The following is a 27,146-nucleotide window of genomic DNA, read 5'->3' as shown; positions in this document are numbered from 1 at the left end:
CGCCGATTGGCGGAGGCGGGCCCGGCGCGCCGGGCGGGGCGGCGGATCAGCTGTTCCGTGCGCCGCACAACAACAAAAGGCGCAGACGGGCCGGCGGGGCGGCGGCAGCACCGGAGGCCGGCGCCGCGCTGTTCCCGACTCGCCGCTCCCTCCGCCCGCGCCGCCCCGGTCCCGCGGAGCGAGGCGCTGCTGCTCCGCCGCCGCCGCCGCCCGCGCCGCAGGTCCGGCCCACGTAAGTGCGGGGGGGGCGGGGGCGGGGGCCGCGTCCGCTCCCCGGCCGCCCCGGCGGCGCTGCCCGACCCGCGCGCGCGTCCTGCCCGCGGGGCCGCCGCCCGTGCGCTCCCCCGGACCCCGCTTTCCTCCCCTCGCCGCCGGGCCGCCCCCTCCCTCGGCGGGCCCGCGACCCGGGTGCGGCGGAGGCGACCTCGCGGACCTGGGCCGGGCCGGGCCGGGCGCGGGGTGGCGGTTGGGTGTTTGGTTTCTCCCTCCTCCTCCCCCGAGCGAGCCCTGTTTTCTTGGCCGCGGCGGGACCTCCTCCTCCTCCTCACGCCCCTCCGCCGCCTCCTGCGCTCGGCCGTTGGGCTGGGACTGCCCGCCGGGGGCTCCTGGACGCCCGCCGCCCTGGGCGCGCCGTCCCGGCCCCTGCGCCCCCGCCGCCTGCCCTCCTGCCCGGGTCGCCCTCGGGGCGCCGTGGGCCCGGCGGCTCCCGGAACCCGAAGTGTTGGCAGTGCCCGCCCACCTGTCCGCGGCGAGTTCGTGACCCTGCTGGCCCTTACGCATCCCTGTTGGAGGGTGCACCTGTGCCAAGCGCACTCCACCACCAGCATTCAAATCCTGGTCGTGGCAACCCACGCCGGTTGCGGGTTGACGATGTGCCACACATGCTTCATCTTATTTTATGGACAGGAAACCCGAGGCCCGGAGAGAGAAACGTACACAAGGCCCGTTAAAAGGACACGGTGTTTTCTCTTTCAAACATGGAGATGAACTTCCAGGGAGGCGCTCTTGTTTTCATTGCATTGCCCAATACGCCTGCTCATTATCTTCCGTTCATTCCGATTTGAAGTAGATGAAGGAAGAACCCCTTTCCATCTCTAACTTAGGAGGGACTTGCGCATCTGTTGCTAAAAGTAACACTTTTCTGAATACAAAGTAGTTTTGGGGGAAAGGGTGGGGGGAAGTGACCTGTGGGGGTCACTGAAGGGAAGTTATAACGATCCTGACATTGCTTAGTAATTGAAATACATTTTTCATTGCAGATGTGGAAAGCACTCGGAAAGCTTGTGATTTTAAGTTGCAGCCACTGTAATTCTGAACTGGCAGCAGCATTTTCAAAGGTCCCTGCCTGGCACAGGGTCTTGCTCATTTCTGTGACCAAGTTCTCTTGTTTTTCCCCCCCCATTCTATCTTTTGTTCTTTTCTGTGAGTGCTCCTTCCTAGTTCTTTTGGGAATGGCCCTACTTTTCAAAGTTCAAGGTTAACAGGCCATGATTTACCACCTACCGCTGTCTTTGTCCACTGTCATTCAGCCTCCAGGCCAACTCGGAGGGGTCCCTGGGAGAGGAACCCCCTTGTACAAGGGCTAGATGAATAAGGGTTCCAGGGGAACAAGCAAGACAACTTTCTTGCTTGAATTTCCTGAAGTTTAAAAGGGATTTTAAATGACTCAAGTCAGCATGTTTGTTTTTCTAAACTAGTGAGGGGGGCAGGATGTAAGGAGAAACATAATTCTGAGGCCGCTTTTCAGTGAGGATGTGTTAGTTTAGCCACCTGGCATTTAGAAACTGTCAAGAAGCCGCATCTGTACATACAGAAGTTAGATCATCAAAGCTGTGGGGTTTTTATTTTTTAATGTTGTTTTTGGAGCCGCCTACTGGCAGCCAAAACCAACTGAGAAGCGCTGTTCTCTGGTTCACAGAGCCGGAGCCGAGGCTGGGAGGAGCCTGCCAGGTCCTGTGCAGCGAAAAGCAATGCATTTGGAACCAGACAGACCTGGGCTCCAATGTCACTTCTGAGCGAGTTACTTCATTTCCGAGCCTCCCTTTCCTTATTGGTGCAGCGGGACACCTACGTACCTCAAGCCCCTGTCACACACCATCAGCACACAGTAAATTTGCAGCTCAAATTATTATATACGTATTTTGCAGATAAAAAGACACTCAGACCCAAAGATGCTAAGTTACTTGCTCACAGTCAACAACTGGCATGAACGTGTTAATATTTACCGGATACCTCCTATGTGCCAGGTGATATTTTAAGTGGTTTACACTTAACCTTTATTAATCCCCATTTTAGAGGTAAGAAAACTGAGGCATAAAGAAGTTACTAAATATCCTAAATTCCGGCAAGATGCAAATAGCAGAGCCAAGATACCACACACAGCGGGCTGACACCAGGCCTCGCCGCCTGTAGGTTGGCTGGTGCCGTCTCGGTGAGAAACAGACAAGCTCTTCCAGACTAGCATCCCCTTTCTCCAGCTAGAATGCCCGTCCCCAGAAGTATCAACGCGGCCATCTTTCTCCGCTCACAGAGCATTGCTACCCATGTAATATGCAAAACACGGATGATGAAATGTGAAGTAACAGCAGGGTGCGAGATTGTGCTTTCACTAGACCGTCACTAATGATAAGAAGAAACGTGTAGAAGGAAAGGCTAGAGCAAAATTTACACCATACTAACAATGGGTGCAACAAGACACGGAATAACAACGCTTTTCTAAACTTTCTATAATGTGATTTCATTCATTTTATGAAAAGGACGTTTTTTATAAAGGGAGGTATTTTGAGCCAGGGTTACAGGGACAAAGCTGCCTTGAAATGCTGGGGCCCCAACAGACACTTTGTTTCCTTCCTCCACTGGGGTGCGCCTGCTCAGCTGAGGCTGGCTAAGGCTGAAGGCTCGCAGGTGCCCCAAAGAAAAGCAGCGCCCCCGGCCCGGGTCTCTTCACTAAATTCAGAGCCGTCTTCGTAAACTTGTCCTCGTGGGAATTTCCACTGTAGTTTCATCATTGCCCTCGAGTTGTGAATATCAGAACGTCAGTGACATGTGGTGAGGGGTGAAGTCCGTCCTGCTTTGCTCTTCGGCTCCACGTGGAACCAGCCGGGAGGAGAGCACTGTTACTCGGTGGGAGCCAAGGTCAAGAGTGGCAGTGACTGGGTAGAGATAGTCCCTGGGTCACCGGGAGGGTAGGCAAGACTCCATTGTGTGTCCTTCCCACTGGGCTCCAACAGGTGTCCCGTGAAAACCAGCAGTGACTCGGGGGAGAGGAGGATGAGCCCTCTCTTGCCTGGTCGTGCTCCTGAACACGGCGCACCCCGGGTTGGGTGCGCTTGCAGGGCCTGGGACACTGGGTGGCGGCCTCTGACTGCAGGAAGACAAAAGAAGGTTGGCGTGTGCCGCCCCATGGAAAGTTCCTCTGGAGACGGAGACAGCTTTCCTGGGACAGGGCTGTGTATGCTCCAGGACAAGCTGGCTTCCATCGCGTCGGTTTGGAGCTGTAGGCAGAGGGGCAGTTTGCAGTTGGGAACCCACAGCTGCCCAACCACAGTGGCCCCAGCAATGTTTTTTGCCTTACAGCTGCCATGTCTGGTCTGGGCCCCATGTAGCAGCACAGTTGGGGGACACAGAGTTCCCTTAGGATGAGCAAGGGTTCCCCTGTGGGTGTGTCCTCTGCCATCCCACCCCCGAACCTCCAGCTTCCTGTTTGGTGCCGGGCCTGCACCCAGCCCAGTGCTCGGCGACCTGAGATTAGTCTCAGCTGGTTCAGCAGACAGAAATAGACTTGGGCCACTGTCTGCCTCCCTAATGTAAAAGAAATGGAGAAAGGATGTTTAAAATAACTTTTTCCCTTCTAGTTTATATATGCAAAACCTTTATTTACACCAAAGCTTGTGATAGCCCATCTTTTGGGATATGTGTCACACCACAGTAGGTCAGGCCAACTACATATCCCACTTCTCTTCCGACTTGTTGCACATGGAACATAAAGCCGAATTTGCATTCTCAGACCAGAGCTCCAGCCCTCACGATTTGGCCATGTTGCTTTCCAGAAGGGTTTCAGGAAGACTGTTATGCAAGTGACACTTCCTGTTTACCTGCTTTTCATATTTAATGGCCTAGAGCAGTGGTCGGCAAACTCATTAGTCAGCAGAGCCAAATATCAACAGTACTACAATTGAAATTTCTTTGGAGAGCCAAATTTTTTAAACTTAAACTTCTTCTAACGCCACTTCTTCAAAATAGACTCGCCCAGGCTGTGGTATTTTGTGGAAGAGCCACACTCAAGGGGCCAAAGAGCTGCATGTGGCTTGCGAGCCGCAGTTTGCCGACCACGGGCCTAGACCACTGGGATGGGGCTTAATCACAAAGAACAACAACAGCCTGTAATCTTGGAATCGAGAGTCTAGGTCAGTGGTCGGCAAACTCAGTCAATAGAGCGGCAAACCACAGCTCGAGAACCGCATGTGGCTCGCGAGCCGCAGTTTGCCGACCACTGGCTTAAGGGTGATGGGTTGTGCCCATAAAAGTATTCAAATGTCATTGACTTGAAGACCATTCGTAGTAGTTGTAATAGCATGCCAAACAATTGTAACAGTCCAATTTGGATGTAAAACGTGAACCAGGAATCTCATGAGCTACAGGTGCTAATTACATTTACAGCTAACGGTGATTGCTTTGGAGGTGAAGTGTCAGCCCTGGCTGGTGTTCCTTAGTGGTTAGAGTGCTGTGGGTTCAATTCCCAGTCGGGGTACATGCGTGATCAGTGTCTCTCACATCGATGTTTCTCTCTTTCTCGAAACCCCCATCCCTTCCTCTCTCTCTAGAGTCAATGAGAAACATCCTCAGATGAGGATTTTTTTTTTTTAAATTGAAAAACGTCAACAGTCTGAAGTTATGGATTCAAGGCTCCTGCTCATGAGAAACAGAAGTGTCATTTAGTGAGGCCCCTTCCACCCCCCTAGGTGGTCCCATCCACTCCTACCATTTCTGTCACGCACTTTGCGTTGACAGCTCCCAAGTCTGTGCCCCCAGCCGAGGCTGTGCTCGAACTCCAAAGCCCCACATTCAGTTCCTGCTAGACCTAGTCTCCAGGTGCGTGCCTGGAGGTCTCCCAAATTCAGCCTGTCCGAAATGCGCAACCTGCACCTAACGCAGTACCCCTCTTCCGGGAAATGGTCTCACCATCCTCTAGTGGCCAAACCTGGGTCATCCTTGACCTTCCCCTCCCTTGAACCTCCGACTCGCCCCGCCCAGCCTGCCCTCACAACTGTCCATCCGAACCTTAGACATACTGAAGGCGCCTCATGCTCACTCAGTGGCAGGATTCCAGTGTCCCTTCTCCCCCTTCCTCCATTCTTGATCATCTCAACCACTAAGTTTAAACTCACTTGTGAAGTTGTTGTTCTTTTCCTGACCACCGGTGTAGATCTGAGGGACAACCAGTACTTCTTCCATGGCATATGTTACACTGATTGTTACACCTGTCACAGAGGGCTTTATTTACTACCGTCTTCCCTGCATTTAACACTACATCTGATGCATCATAAGTGCTCAATAAGTATTTGTAGAATAGTTGACATTGACTGAGAACTTTGTGCCAGATGCCTTGCCAAGTAGGTTGCCTGCATTATCTCGTTTCATTTTTTTTTTTTTTGTATATATATTTTTTTATTGACTTCAGAAAGGAAGGGAGAGGGAAAGAGAAACATCAATGATGAGAAAGGACCATTGATCGGCTGCCTGCTGAATGTGCGCCCCCTACTGGGGATCGAGCCTGTAACCCTGGCATGCGCCCTGACTGTGAATCAAACCATGATCTCCTGGTTCATAGGTTGATGCTCAACCACTGAGCCTCACCGGCCAGGCCATGATCTCATTTTACTAGAGTAGGATCAGGGATCCTTGGAGGTGGTGATTGGCAGAGTGGTGGGGGGGCGGACAACAGGAAAATTGTCTTCAGCTAGGATGAGCGTGGTGGAGGGAAGTAGGTGGATTGAGCCACACACAGGCAGCTGGAGACCAGAGCACTTGCTGATAGCTCGGAGGAGGGGTGGGATGGGGAAAAGGGAGGATGGCCAAGCGTAAGGAAGCCAAGGGTAACTGCTAGGTTTGGGCCTGAATAACTGCTGGATGCTGCTGCTGCTCACTGAGAACGGGGTGAAGGGCAGTGCCCAAGTTTGTGGGGGGAATTAAAAGTTCTCTTTGGGATGTGTTAGCTTTGATATGCTCTTCAGGTAAGCAGGAGACATGAATATATAGATCTGGGATAAGACCAGACAAGGCTGGAGTCCCTCAGTCAGGACTCACCAGACGCCCTGAGGTGGGACTGCTGCCAGTGGCCAGTGTCCTTTCCTACCTCACAGGGCGGAAGCGGAAGCCGGAGCCAGCACCGAGCCGGCTCACAGACCTCCGCTGCCACTGCAGGGACGGCTGTTTCCACCTGGTTTTCATGCCAGCTGTCGGAATTGTTGTGAAGGTTCAAGTGTGCAGCACTTGCAGATTTTAAATGCAGTTAGGGATGCTACCGTCACATAGCAGAGATCCAGAGCACAGGAGAAAATGAGCCAGGGGAAGATGCGGCCTGGCATGGGGTGGGCACTGGGCACTACTGCTGGGTTCATTTGGCAGCTCCTGGGCAACTGTCATATTGCCAGACTGTCAACATATAGTTTTTGCTCCTCTACTTACAGAGAAGCAGTATTGCAGTTTGGAATTACTGCTCTTATCTTTTAAAAAAATGAATTCTAGAATAAATTACAATTTTATTTATAAGAAACTGTTCCTAATTCATACGATAAACGGCTAAATTTCTGTTTTGGATTGGATGCTGCACTAAGAGCTGAGGCAACTAAAATGAATGGCATCGTCCCTGCCAGAGGAGCTGCCCTCTAGTCACAGAGGTCCAGGTCCTGTGGGCGCCGCGGCGCCCCTCCACATCAGGACGGGCTGGGCGTGCGCGGCGGCATGGAAACCAGGCCAGAGGCACAGCCTGAATCGGGCTGTGAAAGTAAATCCTACAATCACTGAACCCACAGTTTTTTTTAAATTTTTGTCTTTTAATTATAGTTTACATTCCGTATTCTATTAGTTTCAGGTGTGTATCAGAGTGGTTAGTCAGTCATGTACTTTGATAAGTGTTCCCCCACATAATTCAAGTAGTTGGCATAAATAGAGAACATGGTTATTACAATATTACTGTACATGGTTATTACAACATTGTTGGTTATATTCCCCATGTTGTACTTTACATCCCCATAACTATTTTGTAACTACCAAGTTGTACTTCTAAAACCCTTCAACTTTTCTACCCAGCCCCCCAACCCTCCTCCCCTCTGGCAACCATTAGTCTATTCTCTATTTATGCCAACTCTTTCCTTTTTATTTCACATTTTAAAATACTTAAAGGTTGTGTTTGAGTACTCATTTATGTTTTGTAAATGATGGCTATTGCAGTTCTTAGGTTTGGCTCTTGCAGGAAAGGAACAGCTGTAACGGAAGGCTAAGGCATGTGCTTTCTTCTAAGGGTGTGCACACTTTGATTTAATTTTTTTAATCCTCACACAGAGATGTTTGTTTTACTAATTGATTTTTACAGAGAGAGAGAGAGAGAGAGAGAGAGAGAGAGAGAGAGAGAGAGAGAGAGGCGGAGGAGGAAGGGGGAGAGAGAGAAAAACATGCATCAGTTGCCTCCCGTACGCTCCCAGCCTGGGGATGGAACCCACAACCTGGGTATGTGCCCTGACTGGAAGCTTAACCTGGAACCTTCTGATGCATGGGACAATGCTCCAACCAACTGAACCGCCTGGCCAGGCTGTGTGCGCTTTTGAAACCACCTACACACGTTCTATAGAGAGATGCTGGTTTGAAGTAACCTTCTTTTTGTTTTGTTTTAGGGATAATGACTCTCCTCCCCGCCTAACCTGAACACGCACCTTGTGCACTTTAATCTCCTGTCAGTGCCATCAGGCTGACCGAAGACAGGGTTCTGAAATCTCAGCTGTACGGGCATCCAGCCAAAGTCTCAATCTTGCCTTAACAATGTTCCAGAGACTGAACAAAATGTTTGTGGGTGAAGGCAATACTTCCTCCAACCAAGAACCAGAATTCAGTGAGAAAGAAGATGATGAATGGATTCTTGTCGACTTCATCGGTAAGGTATCTTCTGCCGCTAATCATCACAGCAAAAGTGGAAACACTTGCATCTTAGTTTTTGCATAAATAATAACTTTGAAGGTTTTTAAGACTTAAAAGAAACAAAAATTTGTATTAAAAAATTGTTGAAACAGCCCAGCCAGTGTGGCTCAGTGGTTGAGTGTTGACCTATGAACCAGGAGGTCACAGTTCGATTCCTGGTCAGGGCACATGCCTGGGTTTCGGGCTTGATCCCCAGTGGGCGGGGGATGAGGGTGTGTGCAGGAGGCAGCCCATTGATGTTTCTCTCTCATTGATGTTTCTATTTCTTTCTTCCTCTCACTCTAAAATCAATAAAAACATATTTTTTTAAAAAGAAAAGAATGTGCCCTGGCCAGCATTGCTCCTTTGGTTAGAGCATCATCCCAATACGCTATTGTTGCAGGTTCGGTCCCTCATCAGGGCACATGCAAGAATCAACCAATGCAAGCATAAATAAGTGAAACAACAGATTGATGTTTCTCTCTCCCTGTCTCTCTCAAATCAATAAAAATAACTTTTAAAAAATAAAATGAAGGAATGTGAGCTAATAGAATCTTTCCTTCTTCTGTTCTCTGACATGATATCATTGTGACACTCATCCTCCTGTGGGACTTGAACGGCACGTGGACTCCGGTCTAGACACTTGCACTGGGTTGTCGGCAGCAGCAGATGAGGAGGAAGACATCATTGAAGAGTCACCTACCGAACATCCTTCCGTCTTTTCCTGTTTACCTGCATCTCTTGAATGCTTGGCTGATGCAAACGATTCCTGCTTCCTCCAGTTTGAGTCCTGCCCCATGGAAGAGAGCTGGTTTATCACCCCTCCACCGTGTTTCACTGCAGGAGGCCTGACCACTATCAAGGTGGAAACCAGTCCTATGGAAAACCTGCTCATCGAACATCCCAGCATGTCTGTCTATGCCGTGCATAACTCCTGCCCTGGTCTCAGTGAGGCCAGCTGTGGGGCTGACGAACTTCATAATCCAAGCAGTCCCAGGTACGTCGTATGTGCTTCTCTCCACAGGCATTCTGGTTAGCATGTATTTTATTTATTTTTACTACAATTCAAAGCTAAGTTTTTAGAAGGCACAAGAGTAGTTTTGTTAGAGATCTATAGAAGTATGTGCATAGTGCACAAGGCAGCTGATGGTATAAAACGTGTTCAATTTAGATTTTTTTTAAAGTTATATCTCCTCTTAATCTGTTTTTTCATTGTCTTCAGTGCACATGTTAACATTTCTGACCTAGATAAACATATATTTGTTATTTTGCAGAAAGCACATAGCTGACATACTGAGTAATTTTCAGTAGTAAACACTTAAGGCAGTGGTTCTCAACCTTTCTAATGCCGCGACCCTTTAATCCAGTTCCTCATGTTGTGGTGACCCCCAACCATAAAATTATTTTCGTTGCTACTTCATAGCTGTAATTTTGCTACTGTTATTATCATAGAAGCAGTAGTATCAATTCATTAACAGTAGCAACATTACAGTTATGAAGTAGCAACGAAAATAATTTTATGGTTGGGGGTCACCACAACATGAGGAACCGTATTAAAGGGTCGCGGCATTAGAAAGGTTGAGAACCACTGAGTCTTAAGGGAAGAGGATGATTTTGTAGGAATGACATTTCAAATATAAGATACAATTGGGGGGGAAAGAAAAACATTGTAGCATGCTCCAGTTATATAATGGAGAGCCATTCCATTTATAATATTTGGCTAATCCATGGAAAGAAAAGACTGGCATTTCTGCTTAGAATCTAACTGTACAGACCGGATTATTTGAGGGTGACAAATTTGACAAGAATAATACATCTTAAAATAAAACTCTTCTTTTCGTCCAAGTAGTCCTAGCGAGGTCACTTCAAATGGCTCTTAACCTTGAAAGCCTGAGCTATCTTAAGCATGAAGTAAAATGATTGTTTTACTAAAACATTTTGCTCAGAGCTGTTTTCTGCCTTAGAGAGGGGAGATTTCATACCCAGTGTTCGTTGGTAACATGGGTGGGGGAGCCCAGTGGTCTGACAGGCTGCTTCAGTGCCAGGTGGGTGGAGGGCCCAGAAAGGTTCAGGGAGAGAGCCTGGTCAGTGACGTGTGATACGTTCCAAAGCAAACTTACAGACATTTCGTGGCCTTGATCCAGGGAATATACTCAAGATTGCTCCTCCCACTAAAACAAAGTTCATGGCAGAGTTAATTAGCTCCAAGTCTGGCTCGTCCATGATGTACATTAGTGGAAGGTTCCCTATGGACGCTGGGACTGCCTTAATTCCCTTAACACCTGGCAAGGGTAGGGTGAACCGGATTCTTTGGAGCCGTTCAGAATATTCCTGGAGTTAGTGTTGTCATCCTGAGGGCTTCTTTTTGGATTGTCCAAGCTCTGACTCTGCAAACTAGACCATTGTATATACCTTCCGTTTCCTGTTTGCCAAATACAAACAAAGCCCAGCAGCTCACTAATTGGTTAACTTTACCAGAGTTTGCTGTACTCTTAAGTCTCGATATTGCAGATTATCTTGAAGGAAGATAAACATATGCTTGTACCAAATTGAAAAACAATTTGCTTATATAGTTACCCAGGCTTTCTACGAGGTGTAAGATCTTTGATGGGAAATGTGACTTTAACTGGCACTTTATTCAGCACCATAAGTTTATTAAGAGGTCAGTGTTTCAGGCATTCCAACAAAAATTCACAGTATAATTTTTTTGGAGGTGATACTGATTTAATTGCATCATACTTAATTCAAATTAATTTCTTCAGTTCTTAAAAATTCTTCCTGATTCTGATCTCACCTTTGAGAAATTCCATTCAAGAATTTAGCATGATTAATAGTCACTTTAAACTTACTGTCATCTTTATAAAGAGGTAATACGCAAATGGTCGTTACGCCGTGATGCATAACGACCAATTACCAGACCAATCACCAGGCGGGCGGGGCAGCGAGCTACAAACTGGGGAGAGCTACAGGGAGGGCGGGGCAGCGAGCTATGTGCAGCGGAGAGCTACAGCGGTGGTGGGCGGGCAACCAGCTGAGGCAAACGGCAGCGAGCTACTCGCGCACGGATTTGTGTGCAGGGCCACTAGTTTGTATGTGTATGTATGTATGTATGTGTATATATATATACATACATACATATATATATACACACACTCCAGTATTTTAAAGTGTGTGTGTATGTATGAGGATACATGTTATATATAAGTATATATACATATATTCAGCAGCTTTATAAAAACATTATCATAGAAGCAGTACATATGTATTGCAGAAAACAGAAAATGCAAATGTGCAAACATTTGAAATGACACTCCCACGACCCCGAGATGAATACTGTTGCGATCCCGGGGCACAGCCTTCCAGATGTTTTTCCTGTATGTTCTTGTGCGCATGTTCGCACACCTACACACCATTTTTACCCTAAATGGGATCAAGCTGCATATGCTGTTTTATAATCTGCTCTTTAGGCAATGATCTCCACCTTTTTTTTTTTTTTTTTTAGTAAAATTTCACTTCATCTGCTACAAAAACCATGTGCTCAGATTTCCTCACTGGAGCCCAGAGTATTTCGTCCAGTTTGTACCAAGCAGCAGCCAGTCCAGGCCTTGCACTGCACTTGGTTATATGTCTGTAGTTCTGAAGCAGTGAGACTGTCACTTCTTGTATCTTGTTTTTGTATCTTTTTACTTTCATAATGACACATAGGGAAGTTAAGTATGTACTTTTCCATATGTAACAGTTCAAAAAAACACATTTAACTTTATATGAATTCTTTCTGAACATGAAGTACTGCAAGTTATTATAATAACTAAAATATTTTTTAATATCCTTATTTTTGGATTTGAAATTATTGTAAGGCCTACTAAATCAAGATAGAAATTAGGTGTTAACCAACATTAGGAGAATGGCTATATAGTAATTATTTGTATTTTCTGAGTAGGAAATCATTTTTCAAAAGTTAGGTAATTTCCATTCTATTTATCCTTGAAAATATTAGTGCAGAGCACATAAAAGGTGCTTTATAATTATAGATGAGCTTCAGAGTGTGTGTTTTATTGTGTTTTAACCTTTACAAATATTATAATCTTTAAGTAATATATGTGCCTTTAATGACCCATAGTAAACCAGTTGAAACAAAGAAAAGTTGACTACATCCTAACAGTAGAATGAAATAGCATTTTAAATCTTACTAGTGATTTAATAGCTCACCGTTTAACATTGTAGGGCCAGGAAAAGCTGCTTGTAAGACTCACTGGCACAGAGTAAGTACATTCGCTTTGGGCCTGTGTGATACTGTTATCAGTCTGAGCAGGGAGGTTAAGGACTCAAGGTGCCACCTTTTAAAAACCAGTCTTCATTTTAACTTCTCTTTATTAGCTTCTTAATGGGACCTGCTTCAATTCTGTTTTTTAAAAAGCTACCTTAAAAAATAATTGTGTTTTTCTCTAGTTATTACGAACAGTATACTGGTAACTGCCTTCTGTATAAAATAACACTTAAAAATCTTAAAACTCTTCAATGTAGTTTAGATATACCCTATTTCATTAGCTTTTAATATAGAAAACATAATCATATGGTTTGTAGCCAAGGGTCTTTATAATACTGTTATGCAAATATTGTCCCATAATGTGCCCTTTATGATATAAATAATAAGCAGGCTGCTTCTTACAAGAAAGGTGTTGAGTAGATTTTCCTTGTGCATATTTCTGTTAAATACAGATGTAAACCTTGTTTCCTAGAACATTTTACTTATAGACAGAAAACGCTGTGAAGGTGCTTTGCCACAGTACCTCACCTGCTTTATAACCAGTGACCTTACATCTCAGTGCCTTGGATTTCTGTTCAGTAAAACTTAGAAATTAAAATATTTTCCTCTTAGGATCATGGCAAGAATTAAAATACAGAATATTTGCAAAATAGTTGGCAAATGCAGATATTCAGTAAATGTTAGTTTCCCTCCTAGAAAAGCATATGCATTTGCTTTGCAATCGAAATTTATTCAAAGTGTAAAGCATTTTTTATTTTTAAAAAAAACCACACAAAACAATCTACCTAATTAACCTCCTGTCAATTATATGGCATATTTCTATTAAAAGTTGGCTGCTGCTTTCTACCACTGTCAGAATGATCACAAAATATAAACTTGTCTGTCAGCCATGAGACACTAAATTCTCCTTCAACCATAAATCAGTGTGGCGGACAGAATGGCTCACATACTCTGTTGTGTAATACACGCCCATTTGTTTGTGTTTCAGAGTGGAAGCTCAGAACGAAGTGGGGCCGCACATTCACTGCTATGTGGCAGCTGTTGCTGCGCACGCAGCTTTTCTGGAACAACCCAAGAGCCTCCGCCCCTCCCAGTGGATAAAAGAACACAGTGAAAGGCAGGCTCTGAACAGAAATAGCCTCCGTCGCCAAAACCTTACCAGGGATTGCCACTCCCGGCAGGTCAAGCACAGCGGCTGGGCTGTCCATCAGCCCTGCCCACGTCAGTACAATTACTAAGAATTTCAAGTGTGGTTGGTTGGTTGGTTGGTTGCTCTTGGTTTGTACATATGTGTGTGGATGTGTGTGTTTGGATGTGAAGTCTCTTTACAGCCACTTGGTGACCAATCACATAGTCGTTTTATTAGTGCGTTTAGACACTATCTTGAAAACCAGATTTACATGCTGTGGATCACATAATGCCTTGCTCTTAACATTTACTTTTTGGTAAATATTTTCAGAATATTTTTGGAAACATATCAATACAATTACAGTGTTTGGTAATGTCTTTAAATCTATTAAAATGTACATGAATTAGCATTTTAAAGACATTTCTTCTCAAGTATGAGAATAGGCATCTTTCAATTTCATTTTATTTTGTATTACTTAATCAATCTTTTGAGTAAACAAAAATTTATTCTCAGGGTCAGCCATACACTTTATTGACCAGTACTTGATAATCTTTTCTGTATATAACGAATACATTTTTACACACTAACATGAGCATTAACAGGTTATAGTTGCCATAGTTATAATGGAATTATGGCTGAATTGTCTTTTGAAAGAAAACTTGATATATTTCTCTGTGTGTGGTGTTTAGTTTTGTTTTTCCAGATTAGCCATGCAGTTCATTTTGGAATTCAGGTACATTAAGTGTTAGTGAACAGTGCATTCAGTAGTTCCGGTGTGACCGTGACGTGGTACAGACATTAACAGGTATCGTGGGACGAAAGCACTTGTCGCACACGCAGAGGGATTAAAGCAGACCTGTGACGTTGTCATTGGGAAATGTGTGTCCATAGCTCACCCTTCAGTGCACGATTTAAGTTGTTGGGATTCTTCCCTGCCAGCTCTGCCCACTCGCCGCCTCATCAGCTGTAAATTCGGAAGTACTTGTCCAGGCACTGAGTGGCTCCTAGGTAGACCCGCCGCAGGGGAAGGCGCTAGGCTTTGGATTTCTGGTACAGTCGCAAGCGAGGGTGCAGGGTCCTTGGGATGTCTTCTCACGGTGTCCAAAGGAAGAGTGACAGGTTGGCTTCTCCGTTTTCATCTTTGACGTCTGGCTTCAGGCGGAATCTTGAACCACTCGGCTTGTTTCCTCCACCCACAGGGGAGCAGGCAGAGGTACCTCCCTCACAGCGGATTTGAGTGTGAAACTCCCAGGGCCCCTCTGCTGACCTAGTGATGGGGAGGGGCCGTGGCAGTTCTCCTGCCACACTGTTCTTTCGAGAGTTGGTGCTAATGAGGCCGGAGTGCAGCGTTCGATGCCCAGGGAGGTCAGTTAACCGACACGGAGAAGATCTTTCTTGCCGCTAGACAGTCACTTTATTTTTCAGCAGTTGTGCTGGGTTCTGCCGAGCCAGCCACTCGCTGATGTCTTCGGAAATTAAGTTAAGCACACATTGACAATCCAAAGCACGTTCTGCTGACAGACAGGAGTATCGCCTTCAAAATCAAACCCCTTCTTTTCCCATCTCTCCTGCAAACCTGATTGATTAAGCACACGTCCCTACAATGTTTCCAGGGGGAAAGCAGCAGATAGCTATGTGAAGTCTGACTGTCTCTCAGTGACCCGCGCGCTCCCTGCGGGGAGCCCTGGAGCTTTTCTTCCAGGGAAGCTGTGCGCTCTGACCAGCCTGGGTGCGGGCTCAGGAACGTCAGGTCGTGTAGCAGATGGTGGCGTGAGGCTGTCCCTCCGCTGGCGTTGACGAAGGGCCAGGAGTGTCTCTCCTTTCCCCTTTCCATTTCCACGACCCCTTTATTTATTTGTTTTCTAATAGGGGCCAAGTCTGTCAAGTGTTGTTGAACTGAGCTAGAAGTTATTTGTCCTCTTTGTGTTTACCTGAGTTGGGAGATAAGGTAGTTTTCAGGAGGGTGTGTATGTTTTCACATGTATCTCTTATAGGGCCATATATTGGTAACTTGAAAAAAGACCAGCTAAATGTTTCTTGATGTAAGCCTCTGAGTACATGGGCATCTCTCCATATATTACATGCAGGTTGTTAGTACCTCACGAGCTATAGCAGGTCAGCCTTGAGAATTTACTTGGTAGCATGAACAGATTTCTATATAAAACTGAGTGGCCCTTTTTTATTTTTTCAGATTTCCTGATACTTTAAACACATTTACATCTCTATCAGTTATTGTCTTCTTGTTTTCCTTATCTGGACCTTTTTTTTATGCATTGTTCCTGGAAGACAAATGATTTTAGTCTTTGGGATATTTTTTCAGGGTAAGGGCTACCACACCATCTGTGATATATTGTGGTTTCTGTCTAAAATTGGCACATATAAGAAGTGAAGAAACTAGTTACATCATTCAGTTGAGGTTCTTGGTCATTAGATGTTTGTTAGGCATCTATTATGTACAAGACACACCAGTAATGATGTTGACAAGTTAAGTATTCTTTGAGACACGGCCAAAATACAATTTATTATAAATAAATTATCATTTTTGCTGTTGTAAATATTAGTGGTTTACAATGTGCTTTAATGCATATTTCTTAAAAATTCACACAGTGAGAAATAAGACACCTTTGAATTTAGTGCTCTGACTGTTTCTAAACTGATAATAGAGAATAGAGAATGTTACTTGGAGAAAGTCTGGAATAGGTGGTGTACACAGCAGTGCTTATGAATGAGTTTCTTAGTTTTTACAATGCACCACGTTTCTCAGTTTGTGTTTTTGTTACTAAAACATTTTATAATGTATATCCTATGTTTATTACTTCTTCTTCCTTAGCTAATTGGATTATGTACTGCACTGTAAGTTGAAGATTAGCCATCCATTATCTTCTGTGGCGATGCATGTATATCGTTGGCTGAGGGGGGAATTTTTTACAGAAGGTGCAAAGTGTTTGAATTTCTGACTTCCTATTCCAGGGAGCTTTTTTCGACATTAATTTTCAGTTCATTTTTCCAGTTTCCATGCAAACTGCTCCTTTGTTACATGCCTTCTAGTAAGAAGACAGTTGACTTAAAACTTGAGAGGGCCATTCAGCTTGCCTGTTGTTTCTACTTCTCAGATCTGTGTAGCACACTGGTTGGTAACCTTACATCTTCGTTGAGTCTGTCTTTGCTATTTCTCTTCCTCCTCAAGGACATGGATTGCCTTTTATGTTTTTAGGAGAAAAGAGCAAAGAAGAATATCTTATCCTCATTTTCTTTGAGATGGAAACAAACAAAAATGAAGGACTCCAACTAGAAGATAGACATTTAAACTTAAATAGATTAATGGAGAAAGAGTTTCCAAGTATTAGTTTTTGTTTGTAGAATCAGTTAAGAGACTGCTCCTTGTACTGGAGACACTAGCATGTTTGTAATGTTACCGTAAAGTTATCTTATTATATACGGCCCATACATAGATTAAATTCTTTTAAGAGGGGGCTACTATCATGGATGTTTCACTGCCATTAGCCAGGTTGATGTGTTATCAGTGGCATCCTCATCTACTTATTTTATTGCTTAAAATTTTATTTAAAATGCTTTATTTAGAAAACCAACATAATGTTTGGTGTCAGCCTTGCCATGTACCAGTTTCACTTGAAATTTGACACCAATCACTGGTTGAGGGTGGAGAAAGAGGTACTGGAAAGCATTCCGATAAGGATATATTTTTCTATTTGCAATAGTACCCTTTGCGTGGGAGAAGTTACTGTTCAGAGGAAGGCAGCTTACGGGGATAATGTTTTGTATATTATTGAGCATTTTCCTTACACTTTTTAAAATTGTGTCATTGTTGAATGCCCAGTTTTGCTCTGTATTTGCCTGAAGTTTTAGTATCTGTTTTCCGGATGGACTTCTGAAAACCAGTCCTTGGGGAGATGAGATGTGTGTGTTTTCAGGTTTGGTGTGTGTGAGTGGTTTTGCTTGCTTTTTGGTTGTATTTTCCTCCAGAGGTTTGGAACTTTAATCAATAATTCTGTGTATGTTATTTAAAGAAAAAAAGTGGCTTTTTTTTTCTCCTCAAGTAAAATTGTGAACACATTTGCTTCTCAAGGGCAGGGCATCAGTTACAGAAACTGAAGAGTATTGTAGATTGTACTATGTGCCTTCTTGATGTGTTTCTGGACACACAACTTTTTCAACAACTTGAAATCTAAAAAAGGGACATTTGGTTAGGTTATATACTGTACATCAATCTATGCATAAATGGCAGCTTGTTTTCTTGAGCCACTGTCTAAATTTTTCTGTTTTTATAGAAATTTTTTATACTGATTAGTTCGTAGCTGGTCAGTTTTATACACAGACTAAACAATACAGCACTTTGCCAAAAATAAGTGTAGCATTGCTTAAACATTGTGTATTAACACCAGTTGTGTGTAATTGGGTTCAGTGGTGCATTCTGCACCACCTGGAGTTATGGTTCTTAATCTTCAGTAAATAAAAAATGTCCTTTAACTTCACATTTGTCAGATTCTCTATTTTTTTTTCGTTTGTTAGTCTTAAAACTAGGTATATCTTAAAATATTTGCTGTTGAGTTTTACTTGTCCACAAGATGTGTTTCGTTTTTTTTTTTTATTTTGTTTTTTTTTATTTATTGATTAAGGTGTCACATATTTGTCCTCATCCCCCCATTCCCATCCCACACCCCTCCCCACGGATGCCCCAATCCCCTGTTGAACTTAACCATTGATTAGGCTCATATGCATGCACACAAGTCCTTTGGTTGATCTCTCCCCCCTCCCCACACCCTCCCCTATCCTCCCTCTGAGGCCCGATAGTCCGATCGATGCCTCCTTGTTTCTGGTTCTGTTCTTGTTCCTCAGTCTATGTTGTTCATCATTTCCCCTAGATGAGCGAGATCATGTGTCACTAGAGATATAAGAACTGAATGTGAGACGAGCAATAATAGTTATGCTGACAGGCAAATGAATCAGTCTGTAGTGAGTTTCTTTCTGGACCAACAGTTCTTTTGAGACCCAATTTCAATGTCCACCAGTTCCTTATGTATACATGTCGGCACTGACCCCTCAGCTCTGGATGGTGGACAAATGGTGGTAACGGAGGTCCGAATCCCTCTGGTTTGGTCTCGGCGGGACCCAGGGGCACGGCTTCACCCGGTCTCAGGGGCACGTGGCCTCACGCGGACCCAGGGGCGCGTGGCCTCACCCGGGCCCGGGACCCAGCCTCACCCGGATCCAGGGGCACACGGCCTCACCTGGACCCGGGATCCGGCTTCACCCGGACCCAGGGGCGCGTGACCTCTCCCAGACCCAGGGGCGCGTGGCCTCACCCGGACCCGGGACCCAGCCTTACCCGGATCCAGGGGCACATGGCCTCACCCGGACCCAGGATCCAGCTTCACCCAGACCCAGGGGCGCGTGGCCTCACCCGGACCGAGGGGCGCATGGCCTCACCCGGGCCCGGGAAAGATGTGTTTAATATACACTTTAAGTACTTTAAAAACATGGTGTAAAATTAGTATATTATACTAAAATTAGTATATTAAAATAACCGCTAAGTGAATATGTATTTGAAGGTAACTCACAGCCAGTACTTTTTCCCTCCAACTAATCTGTGATTTAAAAAAAACAAAACACACCCACAAATATGGAACTTAATACATTGGTTTTTAGACTTTTCCAAGCTAGCTTAGTGAATTCGCAATGGCTCTTTTCCCACAGAAAGGCAGACACAATCTTCAAAAACATTTTAGGGGCAGTATGGACAAACCCCATGTCCATGAATGTCCCCTATTGTGTGGCTCTGCTCTAAACAGGCCAGTATAAACATTGAGAATGCTTGACTAGGAAGCTCAAAGAAGCAGTTCCGTGTTAATGAGTCCTTGGGGGAAGATCAGGACTCTAGAACCAAAACCTACTTCAAGGGAGATTTTTTTATCCTCTCTCAGCTGAGATCACAGTAATATACGGGCAGAGGTGATTTTAGAGTGAGAGGAAGACAAGGTAGAAAAACCCCAATTAGAGGAGTGAAAAGAAAACAGAATTAAAAGAATGAGGATAGTATAAGGTAACTTTGGGGCAACATGAAATGGAACATCTGCCTCATAGGGGTACCAGGAGAAGAGAGCGAGCAAGGATTGAGAACCTATGTGAATAATGACCCAAAACTTCCCTATCTTGGTGAAGGAAAAAGCGCTAAGTCCAGGAAGTTCAGAGAGTCCCAACCAAACAAGACGGATCCAAAGAGGCCCACACCAAGACACATCATAATCAAAATGTCAAAGGTTAACGATAAACCTAAAAGCAGCTGATTTTGCAACAGAAAGATTTCAGGTCACAGGGGATTGGCATAAAATATTCAAAGTGATGAAGAGCAAGGACCTACAACCAAGACTACTTTACCCAGCAAGGCTAGCATTTAAAACTGAAGTGAGAAAAAGGAAAAGAAAGGTTTATCGGGTGCCACAGGAAAGACCAGAAATTGCACACGAGTCCAGGTGGTGCAGATCCCAGCAATCCCCAGGGAAAACTCGGCTTCAGGGGGAGAGAACTCCGCCTGGGTGGGAACCGCTGAGCAGGGCTAAGCAGGGAGAGGCAGAAACATGGAGAACTAAATCCCTAAGTACCGGGATGGGGAGTGGGGGTGAAGGGGGGATGGCGGGGGGGCTCACAGGTGCAGCTTAGGAAAGAGAGAGGAGCCCGCTGGCAGGAAGGGGCAGGGTGCCTCAGAGTCAGCGGCTCAGGAAGGAACCAAGGAAGCAGGGGATGCAAGAGCCACCTGAGCCAGGTTAGGGTACTAACCTCAGAGGAGGCCTGGGTGACCCAGGTGCCTGTAGTCCAGGATGCATCCCTGTCACGACAGAGGAAGGAACCCTGAGCTGAGAAACAAGGAACGCCTCCTCACTCCCATCACAGGACTCTCTTGCTGGCTGATACGTGGTTTACAGAAATCTAGCTCATTCAGAAATAAGTGAGCGTGGTAACTCAACACCCAGTCAGAAGCACTGGAGGAAAACCATCCAGGCAAAGGCCCCGTCAGACAAAAGTCTGAAAAGGAGCGGCAACACTCCCCCGCCGACGACAGAAACTCACCGGAGGAAAGTGGCCAGAAGCAGAAGGACGTGTTAACAACACAACACCCTCTTGTAAACCTAAAGAAATACTCCGAGGCAGTGGCGGCTGCAGGAAGCTGACGAAGCAGAACTAAAGAGCTCAAGGAAGCGACGGTCCGGCAACAGGACACGGGACAGGAACGGGGAGATTCAGAAAATAAGTATAAAAAAAAATGCAGAAACAACAACAAATAACGAAACACAGGAGAGGAGACACCCCTGTAAGGGACCCTGGAATATAGAAAGAACAGAAATAAACGTGAAGAAGATAAAACAAAAATTAACAAAAAGCATTAGGGAGAGAGAAGATAAGCAAAGGAAGTCGTACAAATGTAAGGTTAGTGTCCCTGAAGAAAAAACCCAAAGCAATGAGACAGAACAAATATTTTAAAGTGTAGCTCAATTTCAAGTAGGGTTTGCAAACCCTACTCCCCATTGAAGTAGGAGAACTTGGCCTCGATCACAGACCTAGGTTTAGGAACGAGGTGGGGGAGGAAGGCTGGGCTGAGGTGCTCTCTGCCCCAACCTCCTCCCTGGGGTGTCTAAGGAGCTTCCCCTGAACTGTGGCAGCTGAAAGGGAGGCTCAGAAGTGAGGTTCATCCCAATTACCTACAGAAGTGGGGGCCAGAGGCCAAGTGAATAAATGAAATAAGTAGACATGTTCGCAATCGGAGAACCAAACACTTCAGACATGAACATGGATCCACCAACCAGCTTGAGAATTTGAACATTTCACCATGTTTGCTTCAGATGCTTTTAAGGAAACACAACTTTACTGATACAGCTGAAGCCTACCACGAATCCCTCAGATCCCATTCACCTCCCCCACCACCGTGAGATACCACTGTCCTGAAATTGATCTTTTTGTTTGTTAATCCTCCTCCGAGGATATTCTTCCATTGATTTGTAGAAAGAGTGGGAGGGAAGGGGACAGCCACTCCTTGCATCTTCCCCGTTCCAGGGAGTGACGCTGGGCATCCGGTTGCCCCCCTCAGAGTGGTCTCTGCCCCATCCATCTCCCCCATCAGCACACCTTCAGCTCTCCCTCCAACATACACGCTGAAGGCAGCCACTGCTCACCAGCCCCAGCCCCCATGGGTTCCGGGCTCCCTGGCCGCACTGGTCTGCTAGCTGCTCTCCACACAGCCGCACAGCAATCCATCGGTTAAAGCGCTCCCTCCGGCCTCTCCTGCTCTCTCCCGTTCACCACATCCCAGCCATGCTGACCTGACCGGCCCTTCCAGCTGGAACGCTCTTCCTCCGAACCTGCGAACCTGAACCGCGGGCCGCTCTCCCCTGCGCAGTCCCTGCTCAGATGTCAGGGCAGAGGGCTTCCCTGCACTCCATCTAGTCCAGCACCTCTCAGCACCCCCAAGCTGCTCTCCTGTGTCCTCCTCCTCCTCCTTACTATCCTACAATACCTTTATTTGTCTCCTAGGCCCCTCCCCCTGGAATCAAGCTCTGAGGGGGCAGGAATTTGTGTTTGCTTCACTCGGTGCTCTGGTGTGTGCAAAATGACTAAGTGAACTAACTAAAATGTCACCTCCTCTGCGTCCTCCCTGGTCCCTCCCAGCCCACTGCAGCTAAAGCAGTGCCCTCCACCATAGGACCTTACTCCCTCTCCACAGCGCCCCGTGAGAGTGATCTGAAACGCATTTGTTCTCCGGCCCTCACCTCATGGTCTGGTGGACAGGGCCGGAGCAGGCTGGCCCAGCACCCGCCCTCCTGTCTATTTCAACCTCTACCCAGGGCCTGGGATTTCCAGAATGCCTGTCTGGCCCTGCTCAGTGTCACAGACCCTGAGGGAGCTGGACCGGCCAGGGCCAGGGCGTGCTCTAGCGCTCATACCCGAAGATAGATGCCCGCCATCGCCATCGGAAGCGCCTCCCTGCCCCTCCCTCCTGGCCATGAGCAGCCCTGGCCGGCCAGGCACTCTCTGCTAAGACTCCGGGCAGCCCAGAGGCCGGGCCTGCTCTGACTCCAGAGGGCAGCACTCAGCTGTGACCTGCTGAGCCCTCTGCAAAGCTGGTGCCAGCTGCAAAGCTCTTTCAAGGAAGTGTTCCCTGGAGTCAGTGAGCACGCCCCTGCCTGGTAAGGGCAAGGGTAGAGGCACGTGTGGCGGGGGAAGGGGGCAGTGGGGGAGGGAGGCGTAGAAGGAAGAGCCCCATCTCAGGGCAGGGCAGCTCTCTAGAGGAGGTGGTGTTATCTGAGTGTTAATGGAGATGGCAGTCAGCTGGGGGGAGCATGCTAGGCACAGGTGCAAAGGTCCCTGCGAGGGCAGGTGTGTGCAAGACTGCACGCAGGCGGACTTCCTGGGTGCAAGCGGCTTGTGGAAGCTCAGAACGAAGGGCCAGAGTCATCTCAGCAAACCACGGCTCGCGAGCCACTTGCGGCTCTTTGGCCCCTTGAGTGTGGCTCTTCCACAAAATACCACGGCCTTGGGCGAGTCTATTTTGAAGAAGTGGCGTTAGAAGAAGTTTAAGTTTAAAAAATGTGGCTCTCAAAAGAAATTTCGATCGTTGTACTGTTGATACTTGGCTCTGTTGGCTAATGAGTTTGCCGACCACTGAGTTAGGCGATGACCGCACTAACTGAAGGAAGACTGGAGTCCTGAACTGAGGCAGAGGGGGAGAGAGGGCTCACGGTGACGGGAGGAGGCCCGGTACAGGGCTGACCAAGGCCGGCACCCGCAGGCGTACCCCTGGCTGCCAGCAGGTGCCCTCGGTGTGAGGTGATGAAAATGGCACCTGACCTCTGTGCTCTTCCTCCAAGCCCATCACCTCCGCAAAACACCCGACACATTCCAACAGGAAGGCGCCCCGCAGACTCCTGGACCAGCCAGCCCTCCTCAAAACCGTCACGGGCATCGGAAACCAGAAGTCTGAGAAACTGTCACGGCCAAGAGGAACCTTAAGGAGACATGCCCTCTACGGGGGGCGGTGTTTGGATCCTGTAGCAGCAGAAGGACAAGAGAGTAAGACTGAGGAAGTCTGGTCCAGTGTGGACTTGGTTTAACAATGCATCACCCCGGGTTCCCCTGGCAGGGAACGCAGCGCCTGACGGTAAGATGCCAACAGGGGAGACTGTGGGCAGGGGCGGGTGGAGGGTATACGGGAGCTCTGTTCTACATGCGCAATTCCTCTGAAAATCTACCGTATTTTCCGGCGTCTAAGACGACTGGGCGTAAAAGATTTTCCTGGGTTAAAAAGTCGTCTTATATGCCGGAAAATACGGTAAAACTTTTCTAAAACAGTTTATTCATTTAAAAAAAAACCCCACCAGTATTGATTGGGAATGATTCCACCATCCGTCATTCTGACCAGAGACCGAGAGTTTCCCAATGGGATATACTCTGCATCATTCAGTTCAGTAGCTACCACGGTCTGACCAGGACGCCTCGGAGCTGCTGGGCCCGGGCGATAGGAAGATGACTACATGGAGGCCAAGGTCTCGCTGGGAGTAAAAGCCATTTTACCAGGTCCTTCCTGTCCGTGTGAGGTGAGCGGAACTGCAGAGGCAGGGACCCGGGAAGGCTCCCCAGAGGAGGTGACAATGCACGGAAGCAAGAAACAGTGGGTTGGCCCTGATTTAAAAAAAAAAAAAAGCCTGTGCCTCTAAGAATGTTCCGGGTTCCTTCCCCCTTTTCTTCTGAAAGCGAAAGCACTGTGCAGACCCAGAGTCTCTTTAACCATGTGTTTTGTCTTTGTTTTTAAAATATATATATTTCTTTATTGATTTCAGAGAGGAAGGGAGAAGGAGAGAGAGAGATAGAAACATCAATGATGAGAGAGAATCATGGATCGGCTGCCTCCTGCACTGCCCCCTACTGGGGATCAAACCTGCAACCCGGGCATGCGCCCTTGGCCAGAATCGAACCTGGGACCCCTCAGTCCGCAGGCTGACGCTTTATCCACTGAGCCAAGCCGGCTAGGGCTAACCATGTGTTTTGACTTTGCAGGTACAGTAGGGAAATGCATACTTTAGAAAAATGCCCACATTTCTAAAATGATTGCAAGTACACAGGCATTTCATACATTTCAAAGTAAGGGAATTTTTAAAGTGGGGTGAGTGGTAAAAGGAGGAGCCGGACATGAACATATAAAAATAGGAAACAGCCCTAACCGGTTCGGCTCAGTGGACAGAGCATCAGCCTGCGGACTGAGGGGCCCCGGGTTCGATTCCGGTCAAGGGCATGTACCTTGGTTGCGGGCACATCCCCAGTAGGAGGCAGCTGATCGATGTTTCTCTCTCATTGATGTTTCTAACTCTCTATCCCACTCCCTTCCTCTTTGTAAAAAATCAATAAAATATATAAATTAAAAAAAAAAAAAGGAAACGAAGAGAACACTGAATGGCGATGCCTAAGAGACCCGAAAGGACGGCTACATGAACACAGTTCTGAGGAATTGCGATTTTACGACTCACCTTTCCGTTTTATTCAGGCCCCTTCCAATCACTTCCTACTTTCTATCTACGGGTATGAAGGAGGAGCCGGAAGGGCTGGAGAGCCAAGGGCTAGCACGGCGCATCCGCTCTGGGGCAGGGACGAATGCACGAGAGTCTCTGTGTGCATTATGAAATGCCGGCTTTGAAACAAGTGTGTCATTTTATCTTTTCTAGAGGAAACCCTTGCTCGGAGAAACCCAGTCACTTGCCCCGGAGCAGGATTTTAACCTCAGGCGACTGACAGGTTAAGCCCATGACCTGCCTAGTCTCACTGGACCACTGACCAGGTACATGCAAACGCCAGAAGGCCCTCTGTGGTGGGCGTTTCTAACTTCTCCTTTTCTGAAGTTGCCCTCTCTTCACCTCACAGTCAAGGGCATGGACCAAAATACATCTCCAATTCTTGATTTCGAGTAATTTACTGGTTAGCCCAGCGCTGGGCACCCAGTACTCCAAGATTAATCCTGCAGCTGTTCATGGACATCCCCGGTGTCCAGTGTCTTGTGAAGGTCAAGTCCACTCCCTCGGGTTACCAGTTCTGCGTATGTTCGGGTGGAGGCCGCCCTTTTCCTAACACATCCCGCCGTGAGCTCCGCAGGCTTTACAGACTCACACCGTCACCGCGCACGGGGGCACCTCCTCCCCTCGCCAGGGCGCCATCGCAAGCACTGCCCGGGGTCTGGCGCTTCCTGGGACTGACAAGATGCCGGGTCTCCTCTGATTCCGTCTGGGCAAGACTCTTCCCGTGTCCTCATGTGTGTATTTGGGACAAAAACCATCACTCTGCCAGCGTCACGAGACTGTGGTCGGACACGAAAGAGAAAGTGGGGAGGAGGACTCCGCCGGCCCCAAAGCCCGAGAGCGCTCAGTATCTCTAGGCTCGGAGGCCCGAACGCACCGCGAAGCACAAAAGGCGCGCGGGGGGGGGGACCCCGGGGGGAGAGATGGGGGGCTGGGGGGGGAGAGTCCCAGCCGCCTTCCCCCACTCGGTGCATCTCCGGAAGCGCCCCGGCCTCGGCCCCAGCGGCTCGGCCTCCCGGCCCTCTCCCGCGCGCACACGCCGCCGGGCCAGGGAGACGAGCTCGCCGGCCCGCGTCCGGACGGAGCGGCCAGGGCTCCAAGGAGCCTGCGCACGGCTCTCGCACCCGGAGCCTTTGTTCCGCAGGCCGCCCCTTCCCCACCTCTCCCGCCGCAAAACCAGCCCGCGAGTCATCGCCGGCGTGTCCTCCTGGGAGGTGTCCAGACTTGGGGGCGCGCTGGGGCGGGAACGTTAACGGGCAGCGAGGGGACCCTGAGTTTAGATATGGGGGCAGAGGGGAGGAGATGCGGTGGGCCGGCCTCCTCCCAAGATAGCTCGGAGGCGGGCCGCTGCCTCCCGCGCGGGCAGCTCGCGCGGGCTCCGCAGGGCGCGCTGGCGGCGACGGGGCGGGGCGGGGCGCCGCGGGCGGGCCCGGGGCCTGCACGTGGCGGGACAGCTCTCCCCGCCGCCCAGCCCCGGGAGAGGCCACCCCGGGCCCGCTCCGGAGGGGTGTTTTCCCCTGGGGAGCCCTGACGTTGGAGCTTGGGAGGAGAGGAAGGGAGGACGCGGCGGGGACTCCAGCGTGGGAAGCCGCCGAGCAGGGACGGGGTGGCGGGTGACCCGCCCGCGGGAGGGAGAGCCAGTCGGCTGAGCGGGGGACGGGACACAGGGCTGAACCGTACCTCGGTCGGCGGGCTGGAGCCAAGGGCAAGGTCGGCGTCCCCGAGCGTGGCTTCCCACGGCGGCCACCGGCGGCTCCCGCGGCTCCTGGAGCCGGACGCGTGGCGCAGGGCCCACGTGGCCGGCCGCGCGCCGGGCTGTTTACATTCTGCAGCCGCTCCACGTGGTGCGCAGCCCTCGCCTCCCATTGGCCCGCGCGCCAGCCCGAGCCGAGCTCCTCCCGCGGGGGCGGGCCGCTGGCTCCCCGCGCCTCGCAGGAAAGAGCCGGGCTCCCGTGGGCCTTGGCGGGACGGCTCGGGCGCGCCCCGGGATGGCCCCTTCTTAGCC

The 27,146-nt window shown here is 48.2% G+C and overlaps 2 protein-coding genes across 3 annotated transcripts in view; both read left to right on the top strand.

The window, feature by feature from the left end:
- The first annotated feature begins 54 nt into the window (after positions 1-54).
- On the top strand, positions 55-18,061 carry TP53INP1 (tumor protein p53 inducible nuclear protein 1). Of its 2 annotated transcripts, XM_054708261.1 has the most exons (5): positions 55-232; positions 7,893-8,149; positions 8,812-9,169; positions 12,397-12,434; positions 13,428-13,491. In XM_054708261.1, exons 2-4 carry the CDS (start codon positions 8,038-8,040, stop codon positions 12,416-12,418), a joined length of 492 nt encoding a protein of 163 aa, XP_054564236.1. In that variant the 5' UTR covers positions 55-232; positions 7,893-8,037; the 3' UTR covers positions 12,419-12,434; positions 13,428-13,491. The 2 variants fall into 2 exon arrangements, with proteins under 2 accessions (XP_054564236.1, XP_054564235.1); XM_054708260.1 differs by lacking the exon at positions 12,397-12,434 and having other exon boundaries at positions 13,428-18,061.
- CCNE2 (cyclin E2) overlaps positions 13,642-27,146 on the top strand; it is a 27,093-nt gene continuing 13,588 nt past the window's right edge. The window contains exon 1 of the mRNA XM_054708254.1: positions 13,642-13,660. The gene's annotated coding sequence lies outside the window, so the exon portion shown is untranslated. The remainder of the gene's footprint in view (positions 13,661-27,146) is intronic.

Source organism: Eptesicus fuscus, chromosome 19 (assembly GCF_027574615.1).
Source record: "Eptesicus fuscus isolate TK198812 chromosome 19, DD_ASM_mEF_20220401, whole genome shotgun sequence".
Classification (NCBI taxonomy): Eukaryota; Metazoa; Chordata; class Mammalia; order Chiroptera; family Vespertilionidae; genus Eptesicus; species Eptesicus fuscus.
This window is presented reverse-complemented; position numbering and strand designations above follow the sequence as displayed.